The 15,201-nt window shown below is 27.3% G+C and overlaps 1 protein-coding gene across 5 annotated transcripts in view; it reads right to left on the bottom strand.

Annotated features, from left to right (window-relative positions):
* LBR (lamin B receptor) overlaps positions 1 to 15,201 on the bottom strand; it is a 30,791-nt gene that overhangs the window by 10,261 nt on the left and 5,329 nt on the right. For all 5 annotated transcript variants that reach the window (XM_016071272.5, XM_016071273.4, XM_071180940.2 and 2 more), the window contains exons 2-8: positions 13,105 to 13,277; positions 10,367 to 10,768; positions 6,699 to 6,917; positions 5,468 to 5,663; positions 2,698 to 2,883; positions 269 to 372; positions 74 to 196 (exon numbers count right to left, since the gene is read on the bottom strand). In XM_016071272.5, coding sequence (XP_015926758.3) covers positions 74 to 196; positions 269 to 372; positions 2,698 to 2,883; positions 5,468 to 5,663; positions 6,699 to 6,917; positions 10,367 to 10,768; positions 13,105 to 13,263 — 1,389 coding nt within the window. In that variant the 5' untranslated portion in view covers positions 13,264 to 13,277. The remainder of the gene's footprint in view (positions 1 to 73; positions 197 to 268; positions 373 to 2,697; positions 2,884 to 5,467; positions 5,664 to 6,698; positions 6,918 to 10,366; positions 10,769 to 13,104; positions 13,278 to 15,201) is intronic.

Raw genomic sequence — 15,201 nt, 5'->3', positions numbered from 1 at the left:
TGTTAAAAAAAAAAATTATAATAATGCAAAAACCAGAAAAAATGCTTTGCATACACAAATTGTTGAAACTTACCTCGCAAAACAACAAATGGAGAGCAAAAAGGATTTGCATTCCCGCAGTTAAACCTAAAGGAATTGCAGAACGAGCACTTTTCAAAAGAAAATATTTCATCAGAATACTGGAATTTAAAAGAACCTAGAATAAAATGTTACAATAAATAAAATTTCAATAAATTAAAACATTGATCTGATTAACTACTATACTTACAGATCCAATCAATCCTGCACGAATAAAACTTGTTTTAACATCAATTTTCCCAAATAGAACAGGATTTGTATAAGAACCACTGTAAAATTTACCAATAAAGGGCACTGAAATAAGAATGAAAATAAAATAATCAGAGGAATTATTAAAGAAAGGGGGAAAATATTATGATGGAAAAATATGCATTTAAAAAGAACATCTCATATTTCATTAATTTTTCTTAATATTTTGAAAATGTATAAAATCAGTCTCTAGAATTAGTAGATTTAATTTTATTCACAAATTATTTTTGATTCATAATAAATTTTAAAGGAAATATATGCATAAATCCAATCAGGTTTATGCATATCAGGGTTGGCAGGTTTTTGACACGTGACAGTTTTTGACAGTTTAAACCATGGTTTAAACCGTCACGTCAAAAACCTCACTGTCAAAAATGTCAAAAACCTATATTCATATGTGAAATTTAATTAATACATAAAATTTATATATTTCTTATAAAGGATAGTGTTTCTAAATATGTTCTAGAAAAAATAAATTTAAAATTTTGAAGAAACACTTATCTTTTGAATAGTAACCAAAATCTTGAACTTTTGAAAGCTCACATCTTTTGTAATATTATGTATTCATTTTCATGTGTTATTGAAAATCTGCAGTGATATTATTAAGAAATTTATTTATAACCAAATTTAGTGTATAGTATAGATTATACTAAAAATTAGACATTTTTAAAGATAAACATTAGCAGCTTTGTACATTAGACACCTTTTAAAGAAAAATCTTTTTAATATTCCTTTAAATCTTCTTAACATAAGACAATACAAATTTAAGTGCTTTCTGTTAAATACACAGAGTAGTTAGTGTCGATTTACAGTATATTCAGCCTATTCATTTACTATGCTGAAAATTTAGTTTATCCAAACACTTGTGAATTTCATTTTGCTGAATACTATATACATAGTTTTGTTGAATGTCTAAATATTCAGCTGTTGAATAATTACTTCTTGCTTTCAAGATATGGGGGAAAAAATTAAGAGGTAAAAATTGTTTTAAAATGATAAGTGTAATAATTATAAATAAATATAATAAACAATATTAATTATATTTATCATTATTCACAAATAAAACTACTTTTAAATTCAAATTAACATACTGGATAATAAAGATATTCGGTTTTCATACACTTGTATCAAGTTTCTATTTATACAACATAACTTGTAAGTTCCTTATAAATATTAGTTATATGTTCCTTATATGTCAGAAATGCATAGTAATAAACTTTTAATATTCTTAAGTATCAAAAATAAATTTTTTTTTTCAAAATATAAATATTTAAAAAAATTTTGTGCAAAATTTTTCTGCACATGCATTTGAATATAAATTTCTGAGATTTTAAATCTGTTATTTTACCTTAATTTTAATTAAAAAATATTTTAAAACCTGCTGATTACCTATAGTATAATTAAATTTCAATATAATGCATGGCAACTGTTGGTAGTTTTGAAGTTTATATATTTTCTTGGCAAACTTCAGTTTTTGACATTTTTGACGGGTTTTTGACGGTTTAAACCAGTATTATACCCTTGTCATGTCAAAAACCACTTTCTGACGTCAAAAACCCAACCCTGATGCATATATTTATTATATGCATAAACCTAAATGGATTTATGTATATATTTCCTTTATAGTTTATGGTTAATAATTTATTAAAAAATGATAGTAATTTCTAAAAATAAAAATACTTTTCTATAACTTCTTTCCTTCAAAAAGCAAATTTAGTTAGGCAAAGAAAACAGTCATAAATGCAATTTAGAAATTTTAAAAATACATGTAGTATTTGGTCTGAACATTGTCAAAATTTCAGGCATGAGAGTGGGTTAGGCCTATCAACTCAAATCATGAAAAAATAAAAAAAGTATGCAAAACTATTTTGCACCAAAACAAATATATATATATATACATAAGTTTACTTAATTATATCAAGTTTTACATCTGCTTACATAATTATTTAAAGTTTTTTTTTAATTGTTTACTTCTTTTATTTATTATTACTTGCACATGGCAGTCTAACAAACTGTTAGGTTTTTATATATGAGTCTTGGTTAAAGAGAATAAAATAACAATTAAGTTTAGAAGTTTAGTTTTTGCTTTTAAGTTCAGAAAGTCAGAAATTCCGCCATAAGGCAGAAGAATCTTATACTTGAAATTTATAACATATGCTTAAAAATATAACCCAAAATTATGTTTTCCCAATTTCAGACTAGTTATTATTATACACATAGAATTTAGGTTATTTAGTAAAAACAAATTAATTCAATGGTAAGACAAGTAAAAATATAAAAAATTATTTTATCAAGGAAAAAAAAATTCAATAAAAAGTAGTTAACATAAGTAACATAATAGTTAACATAGTTACATAATGGCATTATTACCTTTTGTGGGTACAGAACCATGTCCCTTTATGCAGTGAGTGATGTATAGAATGAAAGAAAAAACAGCACAATAAATAAAAGAGCTCAATGCAATCGGCTTGAACTTATCTATACCCCAATTCATGTTAATACCAAAATAAGCACAAACTCCAAATATTATCATGCTGCAAACTAAGTAGACCAAACCTGTAAATAAACAATACAATAAATATACATTAAGATAAAACTTTGATTATTGTGATTTAAATATTAAGGTTGGCAAACTATATACAAGAGTGATTCTTAAACTTTAACAGATATACACCTGGAAAGATTTTACTTTCACAGAAGCTGTCCCTACCTTTCATTTCAATTTTACTAACAGACCACTTTTGAAAAAAAAAAATTTTTTTAAACGCAGCAAAATCCTAAATTTTTATATTTTGCACAAATGTAATAAAAAAAATATATGACTGAAAACTAAAAATTCAAATATCAAAATATATTTAGTAAAGCTTTCTAGAAAAAGTGCATTGTGGATTTGGGATGTCAAGGGTTCACAATTTCGCGACAAATGCTATGATTGTGGGAACAAGGTCAGCATTGTACAGTTTAAATTTATATCTTGATTCTATAAAATTCATAAAATATGCCGAAAACTAAAGATTTCAAAAAAATTTATGACAGTAAAAGCAAAACAAATCTTTAACAAAATTAAATCGAATTGGAAAAGAAAAAATCTCTACATAAGAAAATTAATATGAGGGCCAAATTACATGACCTTGGCTTTTCTTTAATTACTAACTCAAATCAAACTTTTTTGTTGTTGATTGTTGTTGCATTTGTTCTATTTATCAATATCTAAGTGCGCATATTAATAGATTGATGAAGAGGTAAATAATCTGCTCACTAATCACGGATAATTTGTTTCCTTTCCCTAAAAACAAATTTCTTAACTTCCTAGAAAAAATTCCTAGACTAAGCCATTCTGTATTGTTTCAGCTAAACTTTTGTGCTTTTTTTCACATTTAAATTTGACGATAATAATCGAATTCCAAAAAATGCGCTTAAACAACAGACCTCCGTGGTCCTCAAAAGATAACGGCAAATTATGTTGAATTAAAAAATTCAAAGAGAGGTTCCGCTCTTATTATATTGGCTTTCATTCAGAGATCCCGAAAACATTTCTTTAATGCTTTTACAGTAGGTAGAAGCAGCACCATTTGTTCAATAGCATTATCCTTCCACATGACGTAAAGAATTATTTCGGGCTCTATGCGCTATCGAAAAATCACCTTTGCTAATATTACAATACACATTAGGGAACAAGTGGATAGGTTAAGTGGAACAAGTAAATACAGGTTACTCTACAAAATATTCTTTCTGTAATATCCGCCAACGCTTTTTGGAAGACATAATCCTGACTCCAATCAGCAACTAGGGCTAGTATGGAGCAAACGAAAAAGTAAACTTCGCATGCTTGGGAGAAACTATTCTAGGAAGAGGAAAGAAACATTTTTCATTCTCACTGCAACTAGAAAGGTGAGACCACTCAACCAGTTCCAGCTGAGCAGGTTAAGTGACCAGCATATGCAACAGCAAGAGCGCTGATACAAAAAAACATCCTTCACCAATGGGAGGGGAAAGTGCAGATTGTGGAAGTAGGCAGGAATACGATTTTGTGACGTTATGAGCGAAAAAAATGAAAATAAGCTGTCAGGTTTATTTTCGGAGAAAAATTAATACCTTTGTGGATTATAATTAATACCTTTGTGGAAATTAATACATCAGAGTCAGAAGATCCTTCCAGAAATTCCGGGTTAGTTACCAATTATGACTTAACCATACAAGCCCACTCACCACGACAAGGCGGTAATACCAAATGGTGGGTACAGTTCAATGAACTTGCAAAAAAAAAAAAAAAATTATTATATGTAGATGAAATAGTATAGCTGAACTATTTTCAGCGTAGCCAAATCTCTCAACAAAAAATATTTGTAAGCACTATATACATTAACAAAATGCAAAATAATCTTCAAAGACAATACATGATCATGATAAAATAACTAGTTTCTGACAAAGAACACTTTTCTTGATTATATTAGCCATATAAAAAGATTGAGAGATTTTTCGGTTTTATTTCAGAGGGTGTAAAATGAAGCCGGAAATTGAGAATATTTTGCTAAATGCAGCTGAGTTGCACATGAGAGTGCAATAATCTCATCAAATCTAACTCAGTCGATGCACAAGCTACGCTCTCATATGCCATAAACCAACAGTAAGCTGAACTGGATTGTGGTTGAATGAATTGTGAAAATGTTGAATAGAACAATGTGAAAAGCACGTTTTTGCATAATGCATGGCTTAAATCGACATGATGAAGGAAAAAAAATCTCACTTTCGAAAAGGGAAATTTAAGCACTTATTAAAAACACCTATTGAAATATGCACCTTTAAGGGCTTTTAAAAAACAAAAATCGAAAAGAAGCACCTTTAAGCACTTTTTAAAAACACTACGCACCATGATCTTTAAATATCTCATAGATTGCACTTTGAAAGAAGAATATCAGAAAAATTTCCCTTTATTTTCCCATTTTATTAAGAAAAATTTGAATTCCCTGCTTTTTCCCTGTTATTTTAGTTGATTTTTAAATTTCCTGTTTTTCCTGTGGAATATGAACCCTGCTAGACTATCTGAAAATCAAAAGAGAAGGGTATAGACAATGTTTTATTTGGACCATGCCATTCCTCTGGGAAATTTTAAAACCTTTATTTTATTAGACATACATACCATGAAGTCTATATTCCATTGCAGTTTTGCTGTCCAATGATGGAAATCCAAGTACTTTTTTACCAAGTGGAATGAGAGGTAGCAAGCAAAGTAAAAGATGAAATGCAATTACTGATGCCAGTGGAATTTTTACACTGTTTACCAAAACAGACCATCTCGAGAAGAAAGGAGGCACTTCCAAAATGGTACAAGCTTTCTAAAAAATAGAAAGATTTTAGATCACTTAGTGAAATTTTGACATTGTCAAAGAGTATCAGGCCATTTAAGTACAAATCTAAAAACATTACAATTAAAATTTGGCTAAAATAGAGAACCAGATATCAGAATTGTATTTTAGTTCAAGTTATTGTAAAATTTAGTCATTGATAGAAGAGTTTGCCCGCAAAATGCAATTTACCACACAATTTCTTTTTACATTGATTAATAATTATCCATCAATTTTGTCTTATTGCATTTCGGACAGATCAGTAAAGAAAATCTTATTTTACACAGAATGCTAATAAATTTCATAGTAACTACCAGCACTGAAACAAGAACTGTACCAGTATCTGAAATTGGTGTGTTATGATAAGCAGATTAAATTATAAGGGGTCTGTCCAGACATTTTGTGAAAGGTCCGTTTTTGTAAAATTGTGAAAAAATTACTCGTAATTTGAAAATATAAAATGAACGTTGAGTCACATTCTTTCAACCAGGGTCCGGTTTTTGTAAATTTGTACAGATAGGGTCCTGTAGTCGCATAAAACTTTTTTTTAGGAGTTTTTAAATCGTAAAGACATTAAATTTTAAAAAATAAACAGCAATTCCTGTTGCTAAATTAGAGATGCAACATACAAATATTTGGTAATTAACCTATACTGCTGAAAGCAGAATATTCATTTCGGACGAATAAAGGAAGAAGCGTTTGCCAAAGACAAAACTTAGTTCATTTACATTTGTCCTTCCCCCCCCCCTTCCTAGGAAGGGTTTATTCGATTACCAAAACAATAATGAATATAAACAAATTTGTGAAGGGTCTGATTAAAAAATAAATTATTTTGTAAAGGATCCGTTTTTAAGTTAAAATATTATATGAAGGGTCCGTTTTTATGGAAAGATATTTTGTGAAGAGTCCGTTAACGGACACAAATTTCTTCTAAACAGACCCCTTATTATGAAATAAAAAGGTTTTTGTTTAATATGTAGAAATATTTTAAATAAAAAAAAGCAAACAGGTGCTTCTTATACTCACGGTCGTGCAAGCAAATATTAAGAACAAAAGAACTGCAGGGAGAAAAAATATCTTCAAAAGCGTAGAGAGAAAATATGCAGTCTGCCACACTTTAGAAATCTGTTTTGGCCTTGAATCAATTTCATCCTCCTCTTCTTCTTCTTCGTCATCATCTGAATATTTAGCTTTTGAGGGAAGTTTCTTACTTTCAAACTTCGATTCCAACTGTCGTTGAGTTGACTAAAAAAAAGCCAAGAACATATGCTTTAAAACTTACACAAGAGAGATTTTAAATTAGAAATGCACATTGTATGCCCCTAAAATAGTTTATATGTGGCACTTGCATTCTAGTTAAAAATACGATCAGAACCCTGAAACACTAACTTAAGGAGGAACAGTAGAATTGTTAACTTAGTTCAGAAATTTTATAATAAATAAAAAAACCAAACAATACATAGTAGGAAGTATATACAAAGAGAGCAGACATATTTATATTAACTACAGATAACATACAATTCTATTCATAAATTTCTATTGTATTATACATTCCTACCCTAAATAGGCAGAACAATATACAATTTACTTTAAATGTCAAACAGTGTTTTTATTTTTCATCTAAAATTAAACCATTTATAACTTTGATACTTTCAAAAGAAATACAATTACTTTAACAGTATTAAAGATTTCTAACTCATAATTGAAAGACACAAAATATGTTAGTCTCTTGACAAGCTCAAAAGTTGTCTTCAATTTATCTTCTAGTCTAAGGCAAATATAATTAACACTAAAAAAGTAAATAAAAACATATGTTTTCCTTTCAAAATTTGAAGAAAACTAATAAAATAATCAGAAATGGTTTTTTTTTCCTTCCTAGACATAAATAATTTTGTTAATGTTTTTTTTAGTTTATAACGGGGAAAACAGCAGAGACACAAAAATTAGAAAAATTCAGTAGAGTAGATAGATTTTTACGCAAATAGCATTAAAAATAGTAGAGATAAGTAACCCTTAGTAAGTAACTAAAATTTTAGTTCACCAAAAGTATGCTGATGTATTTAAGGCATAGGGTAATATTAATATATAACTTGCACTGTATAAGAAATCAAAAATCAGATCATATAAAAGAAATTGAATTTAGCATGCTCACATAAACAACATGACTTAAAAACTGCATTATTAGATAACATTTTACTTTTTGCATGATCAGATCAATAAGCAGTTTAAAAAACACTAAATATCCAAAATACAGAGGTATCAACAGTGATTCTCAGGGATGAGATTAGCCAAAAGGCAAAAAAGCTGAATTTCCACGATAGTAAATTTTACGCAAGCGCAACCCTTTAATAATAAATTCCAGACAGTTTAAGGTAATAAATAATGTGTTGACATACAATTGTGTACTAATCTATTATTATATAAATGATTACATTGATACTTAACATTTAGTGAAAATAAAAATTACCATATGAGAAAATAAAGCTGGAAATTATATTTTTCCTCAGTTCACATTACTTGAAAAACTACCTGGTTTAGCAAATTAAAACTACTGAGAATATACATTAATATTTCAATTCTTTTAATAAATACTGTTATGTGATTTATAGCAAATATATCAGTAATATTACTTTTTAAATTATATTGGGAAAAAAAACTTTAACAATGGACCGAATCATTATGTTCATATTATAGTCTAATCTAACTAGAGCCCTTTGAAACATACTAAAATTGCTATTTTAGTTTGAAAAATTACATAACAATCAGCAACTGTTTAGATAATTGTTTTTTATTTGATAAGAATTTTGTATTTTATAGCATAAATAACAGCAATTATAAATAAAATTTTGATGATGAGTTAATTAACTCTTTTTCCAAGAAAAAAAATTAATTAAATCCCTTTTTAAGTGATTGCTTTTGTTCGCTACATCTTTTATGTTTGGTATATTTAGTCGTTAGTCCATCTTCAAACATCTTGTGACAAATCCTATTTTTTCTTCTTTGCAAGCACAGAATGTAAGTTTTGAATATATTCCCTTCCAGTTTCACAGTCACAGTCACCTTTATTGTAACTAACTAAAAAAAAAAATTTACTTCTTACAAGAATCGCGATAGTTGATCTTAAAATTGCGTGAATATGAATAACAATTATGGATTTTGTATTCACATGAATATGAAACTAGATATACGATTTTGAAAATGTGAAAATACAAACTGGGATATAGAATTTTTAAAACGTGTAAATACAAATCACGATTGATAATTTTTAGATCGCGTAAATACGAATCATGATGTGTAAATTTTAGATTGCATAAATAAATATCATGATGCATAATTTTTAGAATGCAAATCCCAATGCCTTATTTTAAAATCACTTATAAATACGAAAATAAATGTTTGATATTATAAACCGCATGAGCAAATCAAGACATTGAATTTTAAACTTGCGTGAATACGAATCGCTACATAGGTTTTTAAAAAGATGTAAATACGAATCACAATATCGGATTTTTAAATCTCGTAAATAAGAATCGCAAAGTACAATATCCAAATCGCGTGAATAAGAATCGCAACACGCAAATATGAAAAGCTATGTTTGATATTAAAATCGTGTGAATAAGAATTGAGATATTAGCAGATTCCAGGCTTGGGACCTCTAAAAGGCTTGTCAGAAGCAGTTTCGTTTGAACTACAAAAATCGGATCTATCTGGAGGGCGGGTAAAAAATTCGGAAAATCTTATCTGCTGCGAGTAAAAGGGGAGAAAATAGCTAAAATAAGTAAAAATGAGAAAGGATTGGTAGCTATGTAGTTTGAATTTTCCGTTTCTCTTTGAAAATCGGTGAATTTTCTGAAAAAGCGGAATACTTATGAAAAAAAAGTGAAATTTTTAGAAAAATCTGAATTTTTGATAAAAAAGCTGAAATTCAAGAGATAAAAGTGAAAAAAGCGGAAATCCGCTAAAAAGCGGAAAAATCTCATCCCTGGATTCTGCTAAAGCTTGGATATTATAGGTTTGTAGGACACAGGACTTCCATAGTTTTAGGTCATTTTTTAATTAAAAGCAAGCTAACATACAAATTCTCAACCTTTATATCCATCTATTAATATTCACATTCGTATTATTTTATATACTGATAAGCAAAATAAAAAATTTTAAATCAAGAAAAATTATATTTGTACTGACGATGTAATTTGATATTTAGAATCATTCTACTTTTCTCCTTAATTTTAATTCTCTCTTAATAAAGGAAAATAAAGATTTTTTACACACATTCAAAGTTTATATTTTGTCCATTTTTTTACCTGCACTTGAAAATTAACCGTCTCTTTTACAAATTTTAAGCATATTTGCCACGTTCTTTATAACACATCAAGAGGATCGCTGATTAATTTAAAAAATTTTAAAAAAAAAGACTAAAATATCCAAAACATAGTGATAAATTAAAATAGTTACCACCCAAGTTTCTTAATTTTTAACTTAGGAAGCACTTCGAAAGCTTTTTTTTAAAGCTAATTTAATTTAAAAGATAAATTAAAAGTGTTTTGATTATACTGAAGTAGTATTTAAACCATTACTAATTTACATCAGCAAGTTGTATTTTGTTGCAGCTCACAGAAAATCAATTAATTATTTATAATTTTTGCATTGCACACTCCTATTTTAAACAAAGTGAATCAAGAATTAAGAAATACCTCCATGCTTCTCAAAGCAGAAAGTCGCTTAGAACGAATTCCTTCGGTTGTGGTTGCGGTAGCCTCGGCTTTCATTACTGATGTTGTCTCTTTACTACTAAAATAGCTGTTAAGCTTTACAATGGGTGATAAATTTAATGAAGTTAATGTTTCTCTGCTAAGAAGAGGTTTTTTAACACTGTCAACAACATCTTTTGATACACTGTTAACGTTTGAAGGTTTTTCAGTTTCAACAACTGCTGTTTTAGAATTATCTTCACCAGTTGATTTTTTAGATCTGCCAGATTTCCTTGCAGGTGACTTCGACCTCGATCTTGTTTCTCTTCCGGTTGATCTGCTACGATTTCTTGTTTTTGAACGATTACTTTTGGTTGAAGTTTCTTCAGTATTCTTTTCAGGTTTCTGAAGTTAAAAAAAAATATTTTAAAATTAGAAGTTTGAAAGAAAATTGAAAACATAATTCTAGAATGCCGATTGAAAAAAAAAAAATTATGGGGACAAGTAATGTATACATTTACAACTCATATACATACAGGAATTTTTCATTATATAATGCTTTCTTTTAAATTTAATATAAAAATACATATATTTTTAAACACAAAGAAATCCGGAGTAAATTGGTCAACTTTTCAGTTTTCATTTTTGCTTGCTAAAAATTAACCATATAGTTAGTTTTTATAAAAAAGTGTGAAGAATGGACCAATGCGCTTGGAGGACAGAGAAGCTTGGCCCACTGAATGGAGCATGATTGAAAAAAATATATTCAGAAAAATATATTATTGACTTAACAAAAATATATTGAAGGATATTTGCATTTAAAATTAAAAGAATAATAAACATGTCCTTTTTAATAAAAAAGGTAAATAAATAAATAATTCCAACAAAACACAATTATTTATAAAATTGTACAAATAACAAGTACTTATACTCATTGATCTTACAAAATGAAGTATGACATATCAAACAAAAGCATATAACAACAAAAGTAAGATATTTCCAGAGTTAGGTTCATAAAAAATAAAATGTGCATAATTATTTATAAACATTTGTTGGATGTAAAAAATATTTTTAAAACCATTGTAAAAAAATTTAATTCACAATAGAATATTAAAAAACATACAGACACAATCGTATGCTTGTCAAAATTTTGTTTTTTCTCAAAATTCCATTTAAAAAAATGTTTTTCCTTTTTTCTTTTTTTAATTAAAATACACAGAAAATTTTTATAAATCTACGTACAAAATGTTTTTTTTCTCCCAGAAGTAAATTTTAAGTCCTGTCACAGTTTAATAAAGGTAAAAATATATATATTTCTGATAAATTTTATTATTTAAATTGAATGTATAGAACTGCTCTAGTGTAATTTTTGTAAATGCATATTGGTAGATATAGTTTATTCATTTATGTATGTATATATATATATATATATGTATTTATATATACACACACACACACAAATGTAGATTTATTTATATATACATATTTTTTTTGAAATTTTTGTTAACCTTTAATTTTATAATTCGATTTCAGATTTAATTAACTTTAATTTTTAAAAAATATTTTTGAAAACTTTTCGATTTCAGAAGATACATAATTTATATCTGTAAGAGAGATAATCAAACTGTACAATTCCAAAATAACTAGAATAATGCTTTGAATAAATAAAGTTTTTCTTAATTATATTGATGATTCAACCAACCCAGGTTTTCAGTTGATCAACGAATACTTTAAGCAGGAGGGCAGAATATGTCTGATCAAGAGAGTAAGGTTCAGGGGGAAATTCAGGCTGCTCTAAAGAAATTTTTGGTTTAAATAGGAAAAAAAATGCTAAAATATTTTCATTGTAAAAAAAAAAAAAAAGAGATGTAGAGGTAAAGTTTTATAAAACTTAAAATGAACCTAATATGATATACTTTGAATTAAAACTTAAAATAAAACCTTTTAAAACTTGGAACATTACAAAGAAAATTATTACAAAGAATTTTATCTGTATTAAAAAAAAATAAGCAAATCTATTTACTTATTTATTAGTTTTAATTTTGATTTCTATTATTTTAAATATGTTCACTAGTTTATTCAAGAATCATTTTAAATCAAATGATTTTATTTTAGCTATAGAAAAAAATATCAACAATCTTGTTAACTTAAATAGAACCAGTGTGAAAACAAAGCTGTTAGTGTTCATAAATTTCACCAAAAGAGAAAAGTACTGAAAACTATGGAAAAAAATACTTTAAAATTTAACAGCTCCAAAACTTATTTGAAAAAAAAAAAAGAAAAGAAACTTGGAGCAAAAGAAAATAATAGGGAGCAAATCATAATTCTAATTGCAGTAGTTTTCTTTTTTTTTTACATATAAAAACAGTGAAAAAGAAACTTTAATAATTACAAATCTAATTAAAAAAGGAAGACAACAATAGTAAACTTCTTATTTTAAAATCGTATATCAGTGAAAAATTCAACCAAAAATGTGTCAAATGTAAATTATAACAATGTTTATGTATAATTAAATGTAATATGTAAACTGTGTAAAAATATGAATTTACACAAATTTTGCTAATTTGTCACTGAATTCATGAAACAAAAAGTATAGTATAATTTTTCAATAATAAATGTTCATAATAGTCATACGCATAAATAATATAATTTTATAAATGTTATTATGAGTTTATAATTAATCAACATTTTTTAAATTTTTACTTTAAAACTATATTTTCAATTTTATAATAAGCACATACCTTAATATCTGCCAACTTCACAGATGAAATAGTTCCATCATTCTCAAACTGAACTTTGCACACAGTTTTTAGGACATCAACAATTTTTCCATCATAAAATTTCTTACTTCCAGCCCATCGAGCTTGCACTTGATCACCTTTCTTGAACTTAGTCGACATTTTGATTCATGGACCTGAATAAGATGGTTTATAAAATATAACTAAATCTGCACATACATTTTAACAAATTGTGAAAAAAATTTTGCTTGAAAGAATTGAAATAGGCCCATTGCTTGAAGTTTAGAGCTTGACTAATTTTCAAATAAAAAGACAGATAAAACAGAACAAAATATAAAGATTTTATAACTTTGATACAGTAATTTTTTTTTTTGGGGGGGGGGGGGGAGAATGCCTTTTAAAGTTTTGCAAAGCAATTACTAACTCCAGAGAACCATTCTGTAGAAAAATTATACCGACTCCGACCCACTAGTCTATAATAAAAAGTACATTTTTTACATTATGTTCAGGGATTTGAATTTTGTAAAAACATTTTTAAAGGGCAATTCGCTGAATATATATATACATTCAGTATTTTCCTTAAGCATTTTTAGAAGGGCGGGTTGTCTCGTCTGCCCTTTGATCCCTAAAAATGCACCCTTTTAGCCCTTTTTGAAAAAATAAGCCCACATCCTTTCAAAAGCGATGCCTTTTTATTTTATCTTTTCAGGAAAAGATTCATTTACAGGTTCTTAACTACCTGTTTGTATAAAAAGTACACTTTATTATTACACTTATAGTTACTAATACTTATTTCACTTTAAATTTTGCCATTATTTTGTTAAATAAATATCTTTTATTCAAGAATGTATCTTTTAATGTATCTTTCTAAAGAGCTTATGAGTCTCTCATTTCGCATTAAAGAGATTATTATCGCCAAGAATCACGCACTTAATCTTAAAGTGCGTAAAAATATCACATTTTGAAAAAATTGTGATTTAAGATAAAATTGTCACAACTAAAGCAGGGATTATTCATAAGTACGATTCGGAGTTTGTCGATTGTAATAATAAATATTCTGTTAAAAAACTAAATGGACATTAAAAACTATGTAAACATCCCAAACCGTTAAAATGGTGATCAACAAAACCACATGGACAATAAAATTGACACATATCAAGTATTCAAAAAGTAATTCTACAAAAGGCAATTCAAAATTTCACATGTATAATAAAGCATTTAAAAAAAATGTTGAAAATCGGTAACAATAACTGACAAAAATGCAATCATAAATTCACGTGAGATTGTGAGTGAATCGCCAATAATTGAGTGTGAAATGCGCAGTTCGAAGCTAATCAAACTAATAAAAAATGCCAATCAAACTAATATCAATTAAAACATTTAGATTTTAACAACGACATGAAAATCAGTTTTAATAACTACCGAAAAAACGAGCGGCAAAACCACTCGGATTCACAGCGGAATCTTCGCAAATCGAGTAGATTGAAGAATGATTACTCACTGAAATGTGTAATTCAGAGCTTTAAAAACATGAAAATCTGTAAAAAAATTCTTTCGAAATAGCGCAACCACATGGTTTTATTCATTATTAATTGAAATTGATGTTAATTATCATCTATTTGTTTGTTTATTTTTTTATTGAACTAAAATTTTTTGATTTGTTTAACTTAAAGACCTATTTTCAAAAAAATCTTTTTTCCATGCCTGCCAAAGTCCCAACAATTTTGGATATAGTACTTTCCACTATATATTCTTCACCGTAAGATTCTGTTTAAAGTCTGATTTCATTGATAATAAAGGTTTTATCCCAAAAATAATGAATAAGTTATTATATTTCAAAATATATAAAATTAGAGAAAGGATAAGAGAAACATTAAATTATAATTTTCCATTTGCTTTATGTAAATCATTTGCTGGTAATAATAATAATCTTTGATATGAACAACAGCACAAGCCTTCTTTAAATGATTTTTCCAGTGAAGTCTTTTAATGTAAAACTAAAAGGACGGAATTGCTCAATTCAGGGATGAGATTAGCAAAAAGGCAAAAAAGGTGAATTTCCACGCTAGTAAATTTTACGCAAGCGCAACCCTTTAATAA

The sequence above is a fragment of the Parasteatoda tepidariorum genome, chromosome 3 (assembly GCF_982258835.1).
Source record: "Parasteatoda tepidariorum strain Cologne lab strain chromosome 3, Ptep-v5.0, whole genome shotgun sequence".
Classification (NCBI taxonomy): domain Eukaryota; kingdom Metazoa; phylum Arthropoda; class Arachnida; order Araneae; family Theridiidae; genus Parasteatoda; species Parasteatoda tepidariorum.
The sequence above is the reverse complement of the archived record's forward strand: the minus strand, read 5'-3'. Positions and strand labels throughout refer to the sequence as shown.